This window comes from Tupaia chinensis, unplaced genomic scaffold (assembly GCF_000334495.1).
Source record: "Tupaia chinensis unplaced genomic scaffold, TupChi_1.0 Scaffold000528_1, whole genome shotgun sequence".
In the NCBI taxonomy this organism is placed as follows: domain Eukaryota; kingdom Metazoa; phylum Chordata; class Mammalia; order Scandentia; family Tupaiidae; genus Tupaia; species Tupaia belangeri.
In genome coordinates this window covers 2,023,310-2,039,483 of record NW_006160041.1, presented here as the reverse complement: position 1 = coordinate 2,039,483, position 16,174 = coordinate 2,023,310, and the positions used below count along the sequence as shown (strand labels likewise).

At 45.8% G+C, this 16,174-nt stretch overlaps 1 protein-coding gene across 1 annotated transcript in view; it reads left to right on the top strand.

The window, feature by feature from the left end:
- Positions 1-16,174, top strand: part of POMT2 (protein O-mannosyltransferase 2) — a gene marked incomplete in the record, with an annotated part of 52,163 nt that overhangs the window by 13,304 nt on the left and 22,685 nt on the right. The window contains 7 exon segments of the mRNA XM_006157077.3: positions 3,710-3,814; positions 6,063-6,171; positions 8,197-8,305; positions 10,077-10,236; positions 10,947-11,053; positions 12,188-12,270; positions 15,393-15,502. Of these exon segments, the coding sequence (XP_006157139.2) occupies positions 3,710-3,814; positions 6,063-6,171; positions 8,197-8,305; positions 10,077-10,236; positions 10,947-11,053; positions 12,188-12,270; positions 15,393-15,502 (783 nt within the window).

Here is a 16,174-nt window from a genome sequence, read left to right as displayed (position 1 = left end):
AACTGGGCTTGCTTAGAAGTTGTTTCTTTTTTTTTTTTTCATAGAAATAGAAGTGTGTATATTTTTATCTACATGCATATGAACAACATGTTATATATATACAGGTTCTTTTAAAATATATAATTAGGATCAGATTAAAATTGTTCAGCAACTGGTATTTTAAACACAGTATGTCTAACTTTTTTTTTTTTTTTTTGCTTGAGAATGCATACACTTGCCAGAAAAAGACAGAGACAAAGAGAGAAGAGAAAGACTCCCCTGTGGGGAATAGTTATACCACAGTCTTCTCCTCCATTTCTCCCTCCTTTCAGGATTTTGGGCACGCCAGCATATTTCTCAGGCTGCTGGGTCCAGGACTTGAACCACCCACTGGCCATGTGGAATCTGGCTGCCTTAACCACCAGCTCATAGAGTTGGCCCATAATTCATTCCTTTTGATGGTTATATATTAAGCCATTAATACAGATGTGTCATAAAGGATTTTATCCCTGTTGGTGGGTATGTGTCTTTATTTTTAGTTTTTAGCCATTTTTAAGAGATTCTGCAATAGATACCCATGTATGTGCATCTTTGCATGGTTGTGCAAGTGTATCTGAAAGATTGCCAGCAGCCATATTAAAGAGTCAGTGTGTATCTAACACATCGAAAACTGTGTGAGATTGCTAAGTTTTCCCTAAAGAGAGTATAATAATACCTACTCCCACCAATGGTGTATTTCTTCCCCACACCATTGCGAGGGTTGATAGGCTCATCTTACAAACTTTACCAATGTGAGAGCAAAGAACGGTATACCGCTGTTTTCCTTGGCATGTGTTTATGAGTTAGGGCGAATACATTTTCATGTGTGTATTAGCCATTTGTGTTTCACTCTCTAAGAATTCACACATTTTTATAGTAGGTTGTTCATCTTTTACTGTTGATGTAATGTATTGTTTAGTTAGGACACTAGCCCAGGGCTGCTTCATCTTTTTTTATTTTTTATTTTTGGAGAGGTTTTTGCTACAGGGTGCGTGCGCTCGCCAGAGTGACAGAGAGAGACAGAGAGACAGAAAGCGAGAAATCGTCCCCCAGGGTGGATGGCCACGCTACAATCCCTTCTCCTCCATCTCTTCTCGGGATCTTGGGCATGCACGCACACGTGCCTGGCGTGAGTTTAAGCCACCAGGTCCGGGACTCGAACTGTGGTCGGCTACATGGGAGTCCAGCAACATAGCCATTACGCTAACTGCTGGTCCTGGGCTGCTGTTAATCTTAAGGGAACCAAGAGGGAACAGAATTTTGAGTACCTGCTAAGTGCCAGGCATAATGTTATGTGTTTTACTTATATTGCCCCCTCTAATCCTCATCACCCCCTGCAATGAAGTTTTTGTTGCTTCAGAGATACTAAGTATTGTCCATGATCTGAGAGCTGGTACTAGGGCACTGAAGTCCAAACCATCTGAGCACTTCTTCCCTCCAGACCAGCCAATCAGTCTGGGAATTCAAGACCAGCACCAGGCAGGCTTGTCCTCTGAGATCCCAGTGGGGAAGGAGAGTCCATTTAATTGTTACCTGTCAGTTTAGTTCTTCTAGGCATTTGAATGACCCTGTCTTTTCTTTCTTTCTTTTTTTTTTAAAGATTTTTTTTTCTTTTTTCTGGGGCCAGCAGCAGATGGCATAGCAGTTACGTTGCTGGTCTCCCACATGGCCAGTTGCAGTTTGAGTCCCAGACCCAGTGGCTTGAAAATCATGCCTGGTACATGTGCGTGCATGCTCAAGATCCCAAGAGGAGAAGGGATTGTAGCTTGGCCATCCTCCCTGGGGAGTGATTTCTCACTTTCCCTCTCACTGTCTCTCCACACTGCAGTCCCTTCTCCCTTCTCCCCTCAGGATTTTGGGCACACATGTACAGTCACCCAGCATGTGTTTTAGGCCACCGGATCCGGGACTGGAACCATGGAGTCAGCCATGTAGGATTCAGAACCTTAACCTCCACATCACCTGGCTGGCCCAGATCCTCTCTTTTCAGTACCTTAAATTACATTATATTAAATTAGCTCTATTTACTTTTAGACCCTGGGATTTTCCCTCTTCTTTTTTTTTCTTTAAAAAAAAAAAAAAAAAAAAAACCTGGGCCTGCCAGGGACATTGGTGCCGAACTCTCACCTGGCCAACCATGGTTCAAATCCTGGACCTGGTGGCTTGCTTTCTTGCTCTCTCCCTCGCTCTCTCATTCTGTCCCACTCTGGTCAAATATAAAAAATAAGTAAATAAAGTTAAGTAAAATAATTTTTTAAAAAATAAAAAGACCTTACAGGGGCTGGCAGATGGTGTGGTGGTTGAGGCACTGGACTCCCACATGGCCAACTGCAGTTCAAGTCCCAGACCTGGGGGCTTGCTTTCTTACTTTCCCTTTCTCTCTGTCTCTATCTCTTTCTCTAGTAAAATGAAAATTAATAATAACTAAATAAATTTAAAAGACCAAAAAACAAGACCTCATAATCATTTACTGCTGCACTTTGGCTTCCATGCCTTAGAATGAGCTACGGAGAGTGCCTGCCAAGACCTGCTCAGATTTTTTTGAAAGAGTGAGTTGGTGAGAGGTCCAAGTGCAAGAGGGACTCCGCACACTGCCAGTGTGTGCTGTCCCTCCACACGGCCTGACAGAGCACAGGGCTCAGGCCCAGCTGCCTGGGGCGTCACAGACGGTCGGCATTTACGGACCAGTGCCTGTACTGAAGCCACTTCTGATTGTGTGCAAAAGAGAATTTTACAGCATTGATGGCCAAGGAAATATATTATGTCGTCAGAGAAGTCATATTTTTCTGTTTTTCTATGCAAAATGCACCATACTAGAGACAGTGTGGGAGGGGGTGAGAGATAAGGAATCAAGGATGGCAAAAAAAGCAAAATATACAGGAAATAAGAAATGGAAAATTATTTGTTGACGATAACACGTATGTTGATGTGCTTGATTGAGCCAATATACAGTGTATTCTGGATGGGAAATCTCATTTTGTATGCTGTAATGATGTATAGTGAATTAATGTAGATAAATACATTTAATTAAAAAATTTAAATTTAAATTTAAATTTAAAAAATGCACCATGACTTTGTTGACAACCCAATAGAAATGAAGGGACCAGTGCTCTCAGATATTTCATAGGATTCATGACTCAGTCTGACTTTATAGTTGATGTGTTCTGGTTTGAGAGATGCCACCTTCCTTCAGAGTACTGGAAATAGGAAAAACAGTCTCTGGCTTTCACATCCTTCCCTTCATTTCTATTGGGGCTATTGTTTCTCATTGTTGTCATCATCCTTCCCCTCACTGTGACTTGGCATTCCATTTCCTTTCAATGGTCCCGTCTCCTAGGAATCGACCTCACATTTTACTTCATAACAAATGAAAGACAGCTAAATGAGAGAGCCCCTCACTGACCTGCTCTTCAAATGGTGGGCTTCTTTCTTCCTAAGTGTTTAGTCTGCACCGTTCCCAAGAACTTGGCCATAACACAAGAGAGGATCTGTTTCATGCAATGAGTTCTGTAGACAAAAGAGTCTTTGCTTCGTGGCAGCTGTGGGAGAAAATGCCACGCTGGCACCTCCTTCCATGGTCTGTTGTTAAGGGAAGCCAAAGTCTGTGGGTGCAGCTGGAGGGAAGTTTGGGCACAGAGGAATCGTCTTCTAAAGGTCTCTCATCCTTTTGTTTATTCTCCTCTCTCCTCAGATGCTGATAGGTCTTGCTGGCTACCTGAGTGGATATGACGGTACCTTTTTGTTCCAGAAGCCCGGGGACAAATACGAGCATCACAGCTACATGGGAATGAGAGGAGTAAGGCTTCCTGACTTGGTATAGATACTGGGCCACACTCACTGAGAAGTGTTATACTTGGAAGCCCTGAGTGGTGGCAGGTGTAGGTCAAGGGATTTAGGGCAGGTAGAAGAGAGGAGGAGGACTGGACACACCTGCTGTGGTGTAGCGATTCAGAACTAAGGTGGGGAGGAAGGGAAGGGAATCCACAGACAGTAGAGAGCTTGCACAGGTTGGCATTTGCTCACGCCGCCCATGAGCACATCAGATCTCAGGTGGAGAGCATCCTGGGTGGGGCCCCAGCAGTCAGGGGCTCCTGTGGCCCCCATATTGACCTTTGTTTGCTGGCATGCCACACGTGCTTCTACTCTGCAGCACAGCTGCTGGGGCGTTGCCTACCTCCCAGAGCCTTTTCTTAAGATTCTGTGCCCCACACCCCTGTCACCAGGTTCTTGCCTTTTGTCCCCTGAAGGTTTCAGGCACACATAGTTTTCCAGCCTTATTTTAAAGGAGGCCATTTGCCTGCTCCATTCCCTCTGTGCTTTGACTGACAACAGTAGCTCGGAACACAGCAGGGCCTGAACACCCAAGTCTCTGGGAAGCCTGGACCTGTCACTAGATGAAACCTGCAGAAACTGACCTCCAGCCTGGAACTCTCAAAGCAGTGTGCATTTACAGCCACCTTCCTCGGGGAGCTCAAGCACGTTAGATCATTGGCTGTGTGCTTACTTGAGGCAAGCATTGGATTATTTGCATGGTCATGTCATGCCGTATTAAACAAGTCCCCTGCTCTCAAGTTCCTTTCCATCAGTGATTTTGTTTTTTCCTAATGACTTTTGAACACCATTCAGCATGCATAATTAGATTTAGGCCTGTCTCACTGGGGACTTGCTCTGGAAATTGAGAAGGCCAAATATAACAGCCTCTTCCAATCTCATTCACACTAGAGTGCATTGCTTTCTGTTGATTAAAAATGACAGCCAAATGTGGGACTTTCTTCTGGATTCATTTTGTTTACTTTTTTTTTGAGAAAGATTTTTGCTTATGGGTGCATGTACTCACTGGAGAGACAGAAACAGAAAGTGAGAAATCATCCCACCAGGGGCAATGGCCACGCTGCAGTCCCTTCTCCTCCATTTTCCTCTTGGGATTTTGGGCATGCATACATGTGTCTGGCGTGAGTTTCAGGCCTCTGGGTCCGGGACTCGAACCATGGTTGGCCCTGTAGGAGGCCAGTGACATAACTACTATGCCATCTATTGGTCCCTCATTTTGTTTACTTTTGATGGGCAGAATAGGAGGATGAAAGCAGGCTGGAGATTTAAAAAAAAAAAAAAAAAAGAAAGAAAGAAAGAAAGAAAGAGGAAGCAAAATCAAACCACCCTTCAGGTACTGAAGTGTCGAGCACTGATTTTCAAAATCAGCTGCATCCTGCAGGTTAAAGAGTGGTTCCTGTGTTATCAAAGAAAAGAGCCAGGGTAGAAATAACAGAATTTTCTACAATATTAAGATACCTTCCGAGAGGTTCTTTTCATTGGGTACCCACAGTTTTGTAGTTGCAGCTGATGTTTTTCAAGTACTTTCTGTGTTAATGAAACTTTAACTCATTTAATAATCTTCAGAGTAAACCTATGTGGTTGGTACCCTAACTGTTCACATAATGCAGATGGGGAGGGTGGGAGGCAGTGCTGTGCAGCTGGTGGTGATGGGGCTGCCCTGCACCACCTTCCTGGCTGACTGGAGGGCACGTCAGTGCATGCGTTGCTCAGTGGGAACATGCTTGTATATCACTCGATTTGACTCTTTGTTGTCACACCACTCTTTCTTTTTCTTTTCTTTCCCTTCCCTTTCCCTTTTCTTCTCTCTCTCTCTCTCTCTTTAAATTTTGCCAGAGGATGTGTGTGCTTGCCAGAGAGAGACAGAGAGAGGGAAAGCGAGAAAGCACCCCCGTGGGGAATGGTCATGCTGCAGTCTTCTCCATTTCTCCCTCTTTACAGGATTTCGAGTGCACACATACACATGCCTGGCATGTTTCTCAAGCTGCTGGGTTCAGGACTCAAACTGTGGAGTCAGCCATACAGCTACCTTAACCACCATGCCACCAGCTAGCCTCCCCTTTCTTCTTTATAGGTGTTTTAGGAGATTTTACGTTACCACAGTCTTGCTTTCATCAGGGTCCTCCATCTTAAACAATAATTTGTAACAAGTAAACTTGTTCCTGATGCCTAGCCTGTCTTCTTACTCAACAGCCTCTCTGTTCTTCCCGTAGTTCTGTGCGTTCCTCGGTTCCTGTCTGGTCCCCTTTGCCTACCTCACTGTGCTGGATCTGTCCAAATCCCACCCGGCAGCACTGCTCGCCGCCGCCCTCATCACCTTCGGTGAGTTGCCTTACTCCCTGTTTTTCGGGAAATGGATAGCTACACTGATTGTAAGTGGAGGTCAATATGTTCCGGGGTCCTTTCAGTGGGCCTAATTAATTGGCCCTGGGTTAAATGTATTACACATCTCATCTGATTCACACTTACACTTATAAATACTTACATATGTAGCAGGCCTTTATATTATGGGAGAGGAGACTTGGCATGTGTAATTGTAAGGAATAGATTATCTCCAAGGCACCATATCAGAGTTTGAAATGGATAATATGATAAATTTGTGAGTATTCATATGTGTGTTGAAGGAAGCTTACAATTCTAGTTTTGCTTCTCTTAAGTTAAGATTAGTTTGCATTCCCTAAACTGATTTTTTTTTTTTGAGAGTTTTTTTTCTTTTTGGGTGCGTGCGCTTGCCAGAAAGACAGTGACAGAGAGATAGAAAGCGAGAAATCACCCCTCCCCCCCAAGAGGATGGCCATGCCGCAATCTCTTCTCCATTATTCTCTCGGGATCTTGGGCACGCACGCACATGCGCCTGGCGTGAATTTAAGCTGTCGGGTTCGGGACGAGAACCGCGGTCAACTACATGAGAGTCCAGTGACATAGCCATTATGCCAACTGCTGGTCCCCTAAACTGATTTTAACCAAATATAAAGGCAGATGCTACAGAAGTATCTGGGTGAGAGAGGATGGCAAAATGGGAATTTAAACATTGTTATGTGGTTGATCTTCACATGCAGAAATGATGTTGATCATAGAAGTTGATCCTGCTGTTAGCTCATTTGTATGAAAGTCCATTCATGACCTCATGGAGTTTAATGTTTATAGGCATCTGGACCAGTCTAGGTGGGTATTGTAGGGGTTGGTTTTGATAAATTTGTTGCATCATTTTGATGGATATATTTGCAGGATCATAGGATTCTTCTGTAGATGACTGGCAGCTTTTCTCTTATATCTTTAACCTCTTTACTTATTTATTCATTCAGTCATTTATTCATTTTTCATTCAATAACTGAATCTTAAGTACCTACCTACCTTGTGCCAGGTCACTTTTCTTGGCCTCAAAAGATACACTGATGCGACACTGCCCTCATGGAACTTCCCTAGTGGGGAGACAGGAATAAGAAAGTAAGCTGTTAACTCTGTAATCTCAAATTCTTGAGCTGTAAGTACAGTGTAGAAAATATTGGGTCTTTGGAAAAATCATGTATTTTGCATAGAAAAATACATCATGACTTTCCTGAGACCCTAATAGAATAGATTAAGGGATAGAGTACTATTTTAGGTAGGGTGGTCAGTGAGGAGCTACCTGAGAAGATAACTCTGAGCAAAGACCTGAGTGAAACAAAGGATCAAGCCCTGAAGAGATCTGAGGTAAGAGTGTCAGGCGAGGGAACGGTATGTGCAGTAGTCCTGGTGCAAGGCTTAGTGGCTTCAGGGTGCACCAAAAGGCCAGTATGGCACAGGTGGAGTGAAGGAGGCTGAGGGTGTTTGGAGGTGAGATTGGACAGGGAGGGAGACTGCAGTCTCAGCAGCCATCATAATTTGTGAGTCTGAGTAATATAGGAAGACATTGGAGGGCTTAAAGGAAAACTTGATGTAATGAGATTTAAGTTAAAAAGAGAAATCACTCTGGCACCTGTGTGGAGACTCAAACTCAACAGAACCTTCATGTAAAAGGTAAGACTCTTAGGTCTAGGTAGTTTGCAGCTATGTAAGCAGGGTGGCAGAACTCCTATCCAAATGGTGGAAATGAGGAAGAGACCTCGTCTCCAGGCTGCTCTGAGTGAGTAATGTATCCTTTCTTGGGTTGAAGGCCTAGAGGTGGTGTGAAGTGCTGCTTCTCGTCATTGGGCTTTGGTGTACCCAAAGCTGTGTCTTTCCACCTCTCTGATGGCTTGGTGGCCCATCTCGATTGCAGAGATGCTCACGTACCAGTATGTGTAAGGGGGACTGTCTGTAGTGCTTAGTTTTTAGGAGATCCCTCCCTTGACTTCGCTTTATGACCAGCGAGCTCTTGTTTTTCAGACACAGGATGCCTCACGCTGTCCCAGTACATCCTCCTCGACCCCATCCTGATGTTCTTCATCATGGCTGCCATGCTGAGCATGGTCAAGTCCAACTCCTACGCCGACAGGTCAGAAACACCATTTTCAGGAGGGGGAGGGTCAGAAGCTGTGAAAGTCCGTAATTCCTGGAATAGCCAGGGCTGGGGTGGGGCTGGTACCTAGTGGACATATCTTGAAGCTGAGTTTAAGGCAAGCATACTTTTTATTCTTTTTTTTAAAAAAAACTTATTTTCTTCATTTTTTATCATAAAAACAGATTTTAAGAAGTTCTGTATAAATGCTTTTGCTTTACAGAGGACTGAGAAAATGTTACTTGTTTTCCTCAAAAGTATTAATGGATCGTCTGAGAAGTCATGACTTGTTTTCCTATGCATCATGACTTTTCCAATAACCCAATATATTTACAGTGGGGGTACAATTGGGTAAGGGTGAATTGTTAGGAGTTTATGGATATTTTGAAGGGATTCTTCCCCCACCCACCTCTCATGAGCTACCCCTTAGCACCAGTGCTGACTCGGGTATCTGGGGACAACTTTATCCTTCACATTCTTTGTCCTAGAGGGGAGAGACCATGTTACGTGCTGCCTGGTAACTGTTTATCTCCCTGCCCTTGGTGCTTGCATCTAGTTCTGAGTGATGATGGGAATAACGTATGTAAAAATTTTCCTGAATGATCTATACCAGTCATGAGGATCTTTCCAGGTCCTGGTCAATTCTAAAGCTGGTCTGGAGGGCCTACTCTACCTCCTGAATAGACTTTTCCAGATTATTCTTCTGAGAGAGTAAAATAGGTCATTTGTTCTATTCAAACCCAAAGAGTTGGCCTCTCCTAGACTTTTTCACAAGTCAACTTGGCTTCACCCATGGTCAAGCTCACTAAGGTACGTAATGCTAATGAAACCTGATCCAGTGACTACCAGCCCATTCTGTCCTGGAGTTGTCTTCTGCTTCTGTTGCATCCACTTCCACCTACCATTTCTTTCCCTTTTTTTTTTTTTTTTTCCTGGAGAGATTTTTGCTACAGGCTGCATGCACTCGCTGGGTAGACAGAAACAGACTGAGACAGACAGACAGACAGGAAGTGAGAAATCAACCCCCAAGGGGATGGCCATACTGCAGTCCCTTCTCCGTTCTTCTCTTAGGATTTTGTGCACATATGCACATGCACCTGGTGTGAGTTTCAAGCCACTGGGTCCAGGACTTAAACTGCAGTCGACCACATGAGAATCCAGTGCTTTACCCACTATGCCACTTGCTGGCCCCCAGCTACCATTTCTTAAATACATACTATGTTCCAGATACTGTTCTAGAAGCTGGAGGTACAGAGGCATGTCGTCTTGGCTGTTAAAGAACATTACTGTGGCAGAAGAGGCAGCCAGATGTCAGGAAATTGCAACACAGTGTGCTAGGACCTTATGTGTAGCAAAATGGTTAGGAATGCTGACCTCAGACCTGATTGCCTGGGATCTACTATGCTCCACTGCTTGCTCGATACATTGTTTAATCTCCCTGTACCTCAGTTTTCTCATGTGCAAAAGAAGGTAGTAGAAGGATCTCCCTCATGGGGTTGTAGTGAAACTTAGAAGAGTTCATCTGTATGGACCCTTTTCACAGAAAAACATCGTACTCACTTTCACCCTATACTTTCCCTGAAATTCCTAGGGTTTCCTAGACCATCATCTCCTTGGAGCCACGTCACAGTCCCCTGAGGTTAGGAACCCCAAGGTAGAAGTCACAGCCCAACCTCCCTGACTCAGAGAACTTGGGCCTTAGGCCTCTACTCTTGCTTTCCAGTTTGGTTCCAGGTGGCAAACTAAATTCTGTCTTGTTGGTTTTCAGGCCCTTCTCTGCCCCCTGGTGGTTTTGGCTCAGCCTGACTGGAGTCAGTCTCGCTGGTGCTTTAGGGGTCAAGTTCGTTGGCCTCTTTATCATCCTGCATGTGGGGCTGAACACCATCTCAGACCTTTGGCACCTGTTTGGAGACCTCAGTCTTTCATTGGTGAGAACCTAATAAGTGCTGTAGAAATGTCTTTGCAGCAGTGTTGCCCAGCAGGAGCCAGTGCCTCTGCTGCACACAGTGGGGGTGTTCTTTCCATAGATGGCAGGGTATCGGGGAGGGGGCCAGCTGAGAGGCTGGACAGGTAAAAGGGAGAAAATGACTAATATCTCTGGAGCTCTCCTTTGGTATTTCCCCCCCATAATATCTTTTTTTAAATTTTTTTAACTTTGTTATTATTTTTTAAATTTAGCCAGAGAAGGGCAGAGAGAAAGAGAAAGTGAGAAACCAAGCTGCCAGGTCTGAGATTCGAACTGTAATCAGCCATGTGGGAGCCCAGCATTTTTAACCACCACTTTACCCAGTGGCCCCTCCCCTTAATATCTTTTAAATGTTCTAACTACCCGACCCGAGGATTCTGTCCAGCTGGGTTCATGCCACGTGTGTGGCACACACTGACTGCATGGGACCTGCAGTAAAGTGGGTGGGGTGACTTTCTGGATTCACAACCTTCTTTACTTGACCCAGGATCTCCAGATTTGGAAGCCAATAGCTTTTTTACAGAAAGGCTAAAAATGTTCATTTATTCTTTACTGTTGGCCATTTAAAAAATTATGGCTTATACTTAACAACTTACATATTATGTACATATGAGAAATAAGGAATAACGAGACTTTATGTGCCCACCATGCTGTATTGGCTTCTCTTTGCAGGTGACTTTGGGGAAACACCTGACTGCACGCATCCTGTGCCTCATAGTGCTCCCCCTGGCTCTCTACACGGCCACTTTTGCCGTTCACTTCACAGTGCTGAACAAAAGGTACAGTTAGAGCCTCTCCAGGGCTTTGCTTCTGGTCCGCCCCTTGGCCCTTGGCCCATGATGGGCCGTGTGATTGCCTGAGTCTGCAGTTAGAATGGGATAACAGAGGGGCTCAGAGACAGGGCTAGTGTGGGGTGGGGTGGTGCTTAAAGCACTGGATTCCCACATGACTGACCATGGTTCAAGTGCTAGACCTGGCAGCTTGAGAATCATGCTGGGCACATATGTTCACATGCCCAAAATTCCAGGAGGAGAATGGAAGAGAAGGGATTGCAGCATGACCATTTCCTCTAGAGGTGATTTTCACTTTCCCTCCTCTGTCTTTCCCTGGTGAGTTCACACACCCTATGGTAAGAACCTTAAAAAAAAAAAAAAAGTGGTCCCAGGGTCTATCTTTGTTTTTGTTGCCCCCTTTTCTCTATCCTCTGGTTATCCATGGGTTTGGAAGGGCCATGAAGGGAAAGGAGAATTTTTTATTTTTTAAAGAATTATTTGTTTTATTTTATTATTATTTTAAAATTTTATTACAGGGCATGTGCACTCAGCAGAGACAGAGAGGGTCAGTGAGAAGGCAAGCCGCCAGGTCTGGGATTCAAACTGTGTCAGCCATGTGGGAATCCAGTGCATTAACCACCATGCTACTTGCTGGCCGCAGAAGAGGAGAATTTCTTAATATCCAACTGCCCCTTACCCCTAAACAATGTCCCTGGTAGGGGGTGGAGAACCGTGGGAGTGCAGTAGGAGTAAGGGTAATAATGATAGCACCACAGCCAGAGCTCCCATCTAACGAGGAGCTACTAAGCGTCAGGAATTACAGTCAGAGTTTTGTATATCTTATTATATTGTCATCATTTGTGTGTTCTTTTTGTTTTTTCAAATCTCTAATTTATAAATGAGGAAACGAGACTGAACAAGGCTAGGTATCTTGCCTACAGTCACCCAGCCAGTTAGTGACTAAGTTGGGATTTGGACCCTAATTACTCTGGCTCCATCACCCGTGTCTGTCCCCTGATAGCATGCTGCCACTTTGATTCCATTTCTTTTGAACTGACTGAGCAGAATCTTCCCTGGCTCCTGGGAGATAACAATTTCACGCATGAACTTGGCTCTTGTCTGCTCCTCCTTTTCTCGCAGTGGTCCTGGCGACGGTTTCTTCAGTTCTGCCTTCCAGGCCCGGCTTTCAGGAAACAACCTTCACAATGCCTCCATCCCCGAACGTGAGTGTCCCTGGGCCTTTACAGAGGTGGAAGGGCAGAGGCGTTTCCTGGGGGGTTGAACTGAAAAAAACACCCAAGTATGATGGCTTGAGTTATTTTAGCCTGTAGATGGCTAAGTGGAAGGAAGTCCCAGTTGATCTGATAAGAATACTCAGGAGAGTGAATCAGGGCAGCGCCGAGGACATCCTGAGCAGCAAGCTCTTTGACCTTGAAGAATGGCTTCTCCTTTGTGGTATTAAAGCCAGCTCTGTGGGAAGGACTGTCAGAACTGGTGACAGCACAAGGACCTCTGGGGCCAGCCGTCAGTTTCCATCACAGTATTGTGTGACTTAGATCCAGTCACTTACTCACAGGTATTAACTGAGCAAGTGTTCACCCTGCAGAGAGTCTGGTGTGGAAGATCTCCCACACACTGTGTGTGCTGTACATATGTGCATCGCTAAATACTAATGACGAGCACAGGCTCTGGGATTGAAGGCGTGAGAGGTCACTGCTTCTGGGCTGTGGGAGGGGATCAGAGCCACATGGAATGGGTTGCTCTAGAGTCAGACCCTGGGAGGATGAGGCTTCTTAGATTTCACCAGGAAGAGAGGGGAGGGGAGGGCATATCAGGCAACAGGGACAGCATTGATCAAAGTGGAAAACGGCAAAACTCAAGGCACAGGTTATATGCAGAAATATGCAAGGTAAATGTGAAAAGAAGGTTGGTCTAGCTTATGAGAGTTCGCCATGTCTGGCTGAGATATTTGGCTTCAGGAAATAGGCAGAGGAGACTGGTACAGGTCTTGGAGCAGCCAGGAGGCCAGGGAGGCTGCAGGAGATGGCACTGGTGGAAGCATGTCGAATGGTTCGGGAGGGAGCAGGATTGGAGGCAGGGAAATCCTCTGGGCAGCTGTTGCAGGAACTGGGCTGGGCACGGTAGTGGCTGCTACCGGGGTGAGGCAAATGGGTCTACACTGGGAGATTGATGAGAAAGATGAGAGCTAGAGTGTCCGTGACTGCTCCTGGAGGTGGGGCCACGCCTTCCTCAGTGTAGTCCCTCCAGTGCCTTGCACAGTGCCCGAAACACAGTGGGCTCTCCCAGACTGTGGGAAGAATGAAGAATAGGGACACAGGAGGAAAATACGGTTAGGAGGGACACATAGTAGGTTCCACATTAGAGAGGTCACCTTTGAGTTGCCTGGGGAAATCTGTGCCTTGGGGCCAGCGGGCTTGGGGCTGGTGCTTTCAAAGGAGAAATCGGCCAAGTGAAGGGGCATTTGATGTTTACGGCAGTGGCTGCGATCTGCAAGGAGCCTGTGGGAAGAGGAAAAGAGCAGGGCCTCAGTTCAGGTCATGGGAGAATACACAAGGGTGAGGAACTGGGGAAGGGACTGAGGGAGTGCGGGGCTCAGAAGCGGGGACAGAGCATTTCTAGATGCAAAGGTAGAAGCATTCCGGGGCCACAGGCGCTCGTCTGTACAAGAAGTCAGATAAATGGAGTTGAACAGGTGAGCAGATTCCTACCCATTATTTAAAGGCCTCGCCCAGCTAGGATCTCTGCTGTCAGGTCATCTTTGTTTTACTCCTTGGGAGAGAATTCGTCCTCCCCTAATCTGAGCTTCCACCATGTCACACATTGTCACACCTTCAGGGAGCACTTGCCTGTTGTCCCGTACTTGTCAGTGTGTGGAGCCATTTTCCTTCCAGTCAGGGCTCTCTCAGGGCTGCAGCCAGGCCTCCTCCACCTTTGGTTTCACTGTGTAAGGCATGTCTTCTGTGGATTGACTGCTTGAGCAAGGAAGACGGGTAGGCCATCTCTGGTGCAGTGTGAGACTGGCGGGGCACCCAGCTTCCAGGGGATAGAGAAGAAAGACATACAGAAGGAGGTTTTTCAGTGCCCCGGCCTGCAGGAGGAAGGGCTGCTCTTGAGAAAGCAGTTTACTCTGTGTGTGTGCATGTGTGTATAATTCAGAGTAAAAAAAACAGTTATTTCATGTGGTACTAGATTCAAAAGGCACAAAATGATATAGAATGAAAAGTCAATCTTATCAGTCCGTCATAGTGTTAAACCTTGGAGAACATTCCAAATGAAGACATGAAATGCCTCTTCCTTTATTCTGTTGAATGCACGTACATACCTTGACTGATTAGTCATTTCTAGTGTTAAACTATTTTGGCCTAAAACAGCCACTGTACTTGCACACTTGGATTCTTTTTTTTTTTGGAGAGATTTTCGCTATAGGGCGCATGCGCTCTCCAGACAGACAGAGAGAGACAGAGAGATAGAAAGCTAGAAATCACTCCCCGGGGGGGATGGCCACGCTGCAATCCCTTCTCCTCCATTCTCCTCTTGGGATCTTGGGCACGCACGCACACGCACCCGGCGTGAGTTTAAGCCACTGGGTCCGGGACTCGAACCATGGTCGACTACATGGGAGTCCAGTGACGTAGCCATTACGCTAACTGCTGGTCCCAGCACACTTGGATTCTTAAGGTAAGCCAAAATTGTACATGTTAGGCGGTTTTCCTGAGCTGGTTGCTAGGTTATAGGCAATCATAGCTGCTAGGCTTCAGTCAATTACAGGCATCCTGCCTTTTAAACCGTGTTAATGCAAACAAACTTCAAAATGTAACCCGTGATTTCTCTACCTCACTCCCTCACATTTTTTGTAGAACACTTCCCTTTTTACTCCACACGTCACTTTTCCTGTTCTGCCAGCTTCAATGCCAAGTTGACCACGAGGCTGGCTGGAGTTGTCCAGAAGTCCGGGACAACTGCTTGATTTAAGTCATATTAAGATTTGCTCTATTAAAACTCTGTTAAATTGACTGGTTTAATTTTCTTTTAACACTAGTCTTTTGCTATTGTAAATGGTTCTTCCTTAACGGCAGTACCAACACAGCTTCTTCCGAAGTCCTCAGAAGGTGGGGCGGGAAGGGTACAGATGGGGCCCTGTGGAACTCCCTCATGAGTCGACTCTGTTGGAGGAGGAAGGCATCTGTGCTTCCTGCCCTAGACAGTGCCGGCCCAGGCGAGTCTCAGAGGGCTAGTGAGTCCTGTGGTTTCAGAGACCTCTCCCAGGCAGGAGCCGCCTTTAGCACCATGCCAGCTCACCTGTCACTGTCTTCCTTCCTCGCAGACCTGGCCTATGGCTCTGTGATCACCATGAAGAATGTCCGCATGGCCATCGGCTATCTGCACTCCCACAGGCACCTCTACCCCGAGGGCGTTGGTGCGCGCCAGCAGCAGGTCAGTGAGCCTTCGAATGTTTGTACGTGGTAACACCCAACTGTCGGCCATGACCGAACCCCCGACTTACTTGCTTTTTTGCTTCCCATCCTTTGCTGCTGCTGTTTCTCCTGCTTGAAACATTTCCTTGCCCTGTTCCTTCCTCCGCATTTGTCTGGATAGCCTCAGCTGCTTTAGGCTTAGATGTTCTCTGGCTATCAAGACCCACCTCTCCCTGGTACTGGGTTAGGTATCCCTTTTACAAAAGGCTTTCTCGGCCCCCACATACCTCAGCATTTTTTTTCCACATACCTCAGCAGGACCCTGTTAATGCAAACAAACTGCGAGTGCTTCCTCCATGTCTGTGCTGCTCGATTGCCAGCTCCTGGAAGGCTCCAGTGCCCAGCTCAGTGCCTAGCGTCAAGTGCATGATGAGTAAAATGTAATAGTTATGAACACAGACCTTGGGGCCAGGCTAGATTCTCGTGCCCTGGTTCCATACAGACGACAACTTTGGACAAGCTTCATTGCTCTTTTGTCCCTCAGTATCCTCGTCCTTCTTCTTTTTTTTTTTTTTTTTAAATTATTTGATTAAGCTTTATTTTTTATTTTATTTATTTATTTTTTAATTTGACCAGAGAAGGGCAGAGTGTGTGTGTGTGTGTGTGTGTGTGTGTGTGTGTGAGAGAGAGA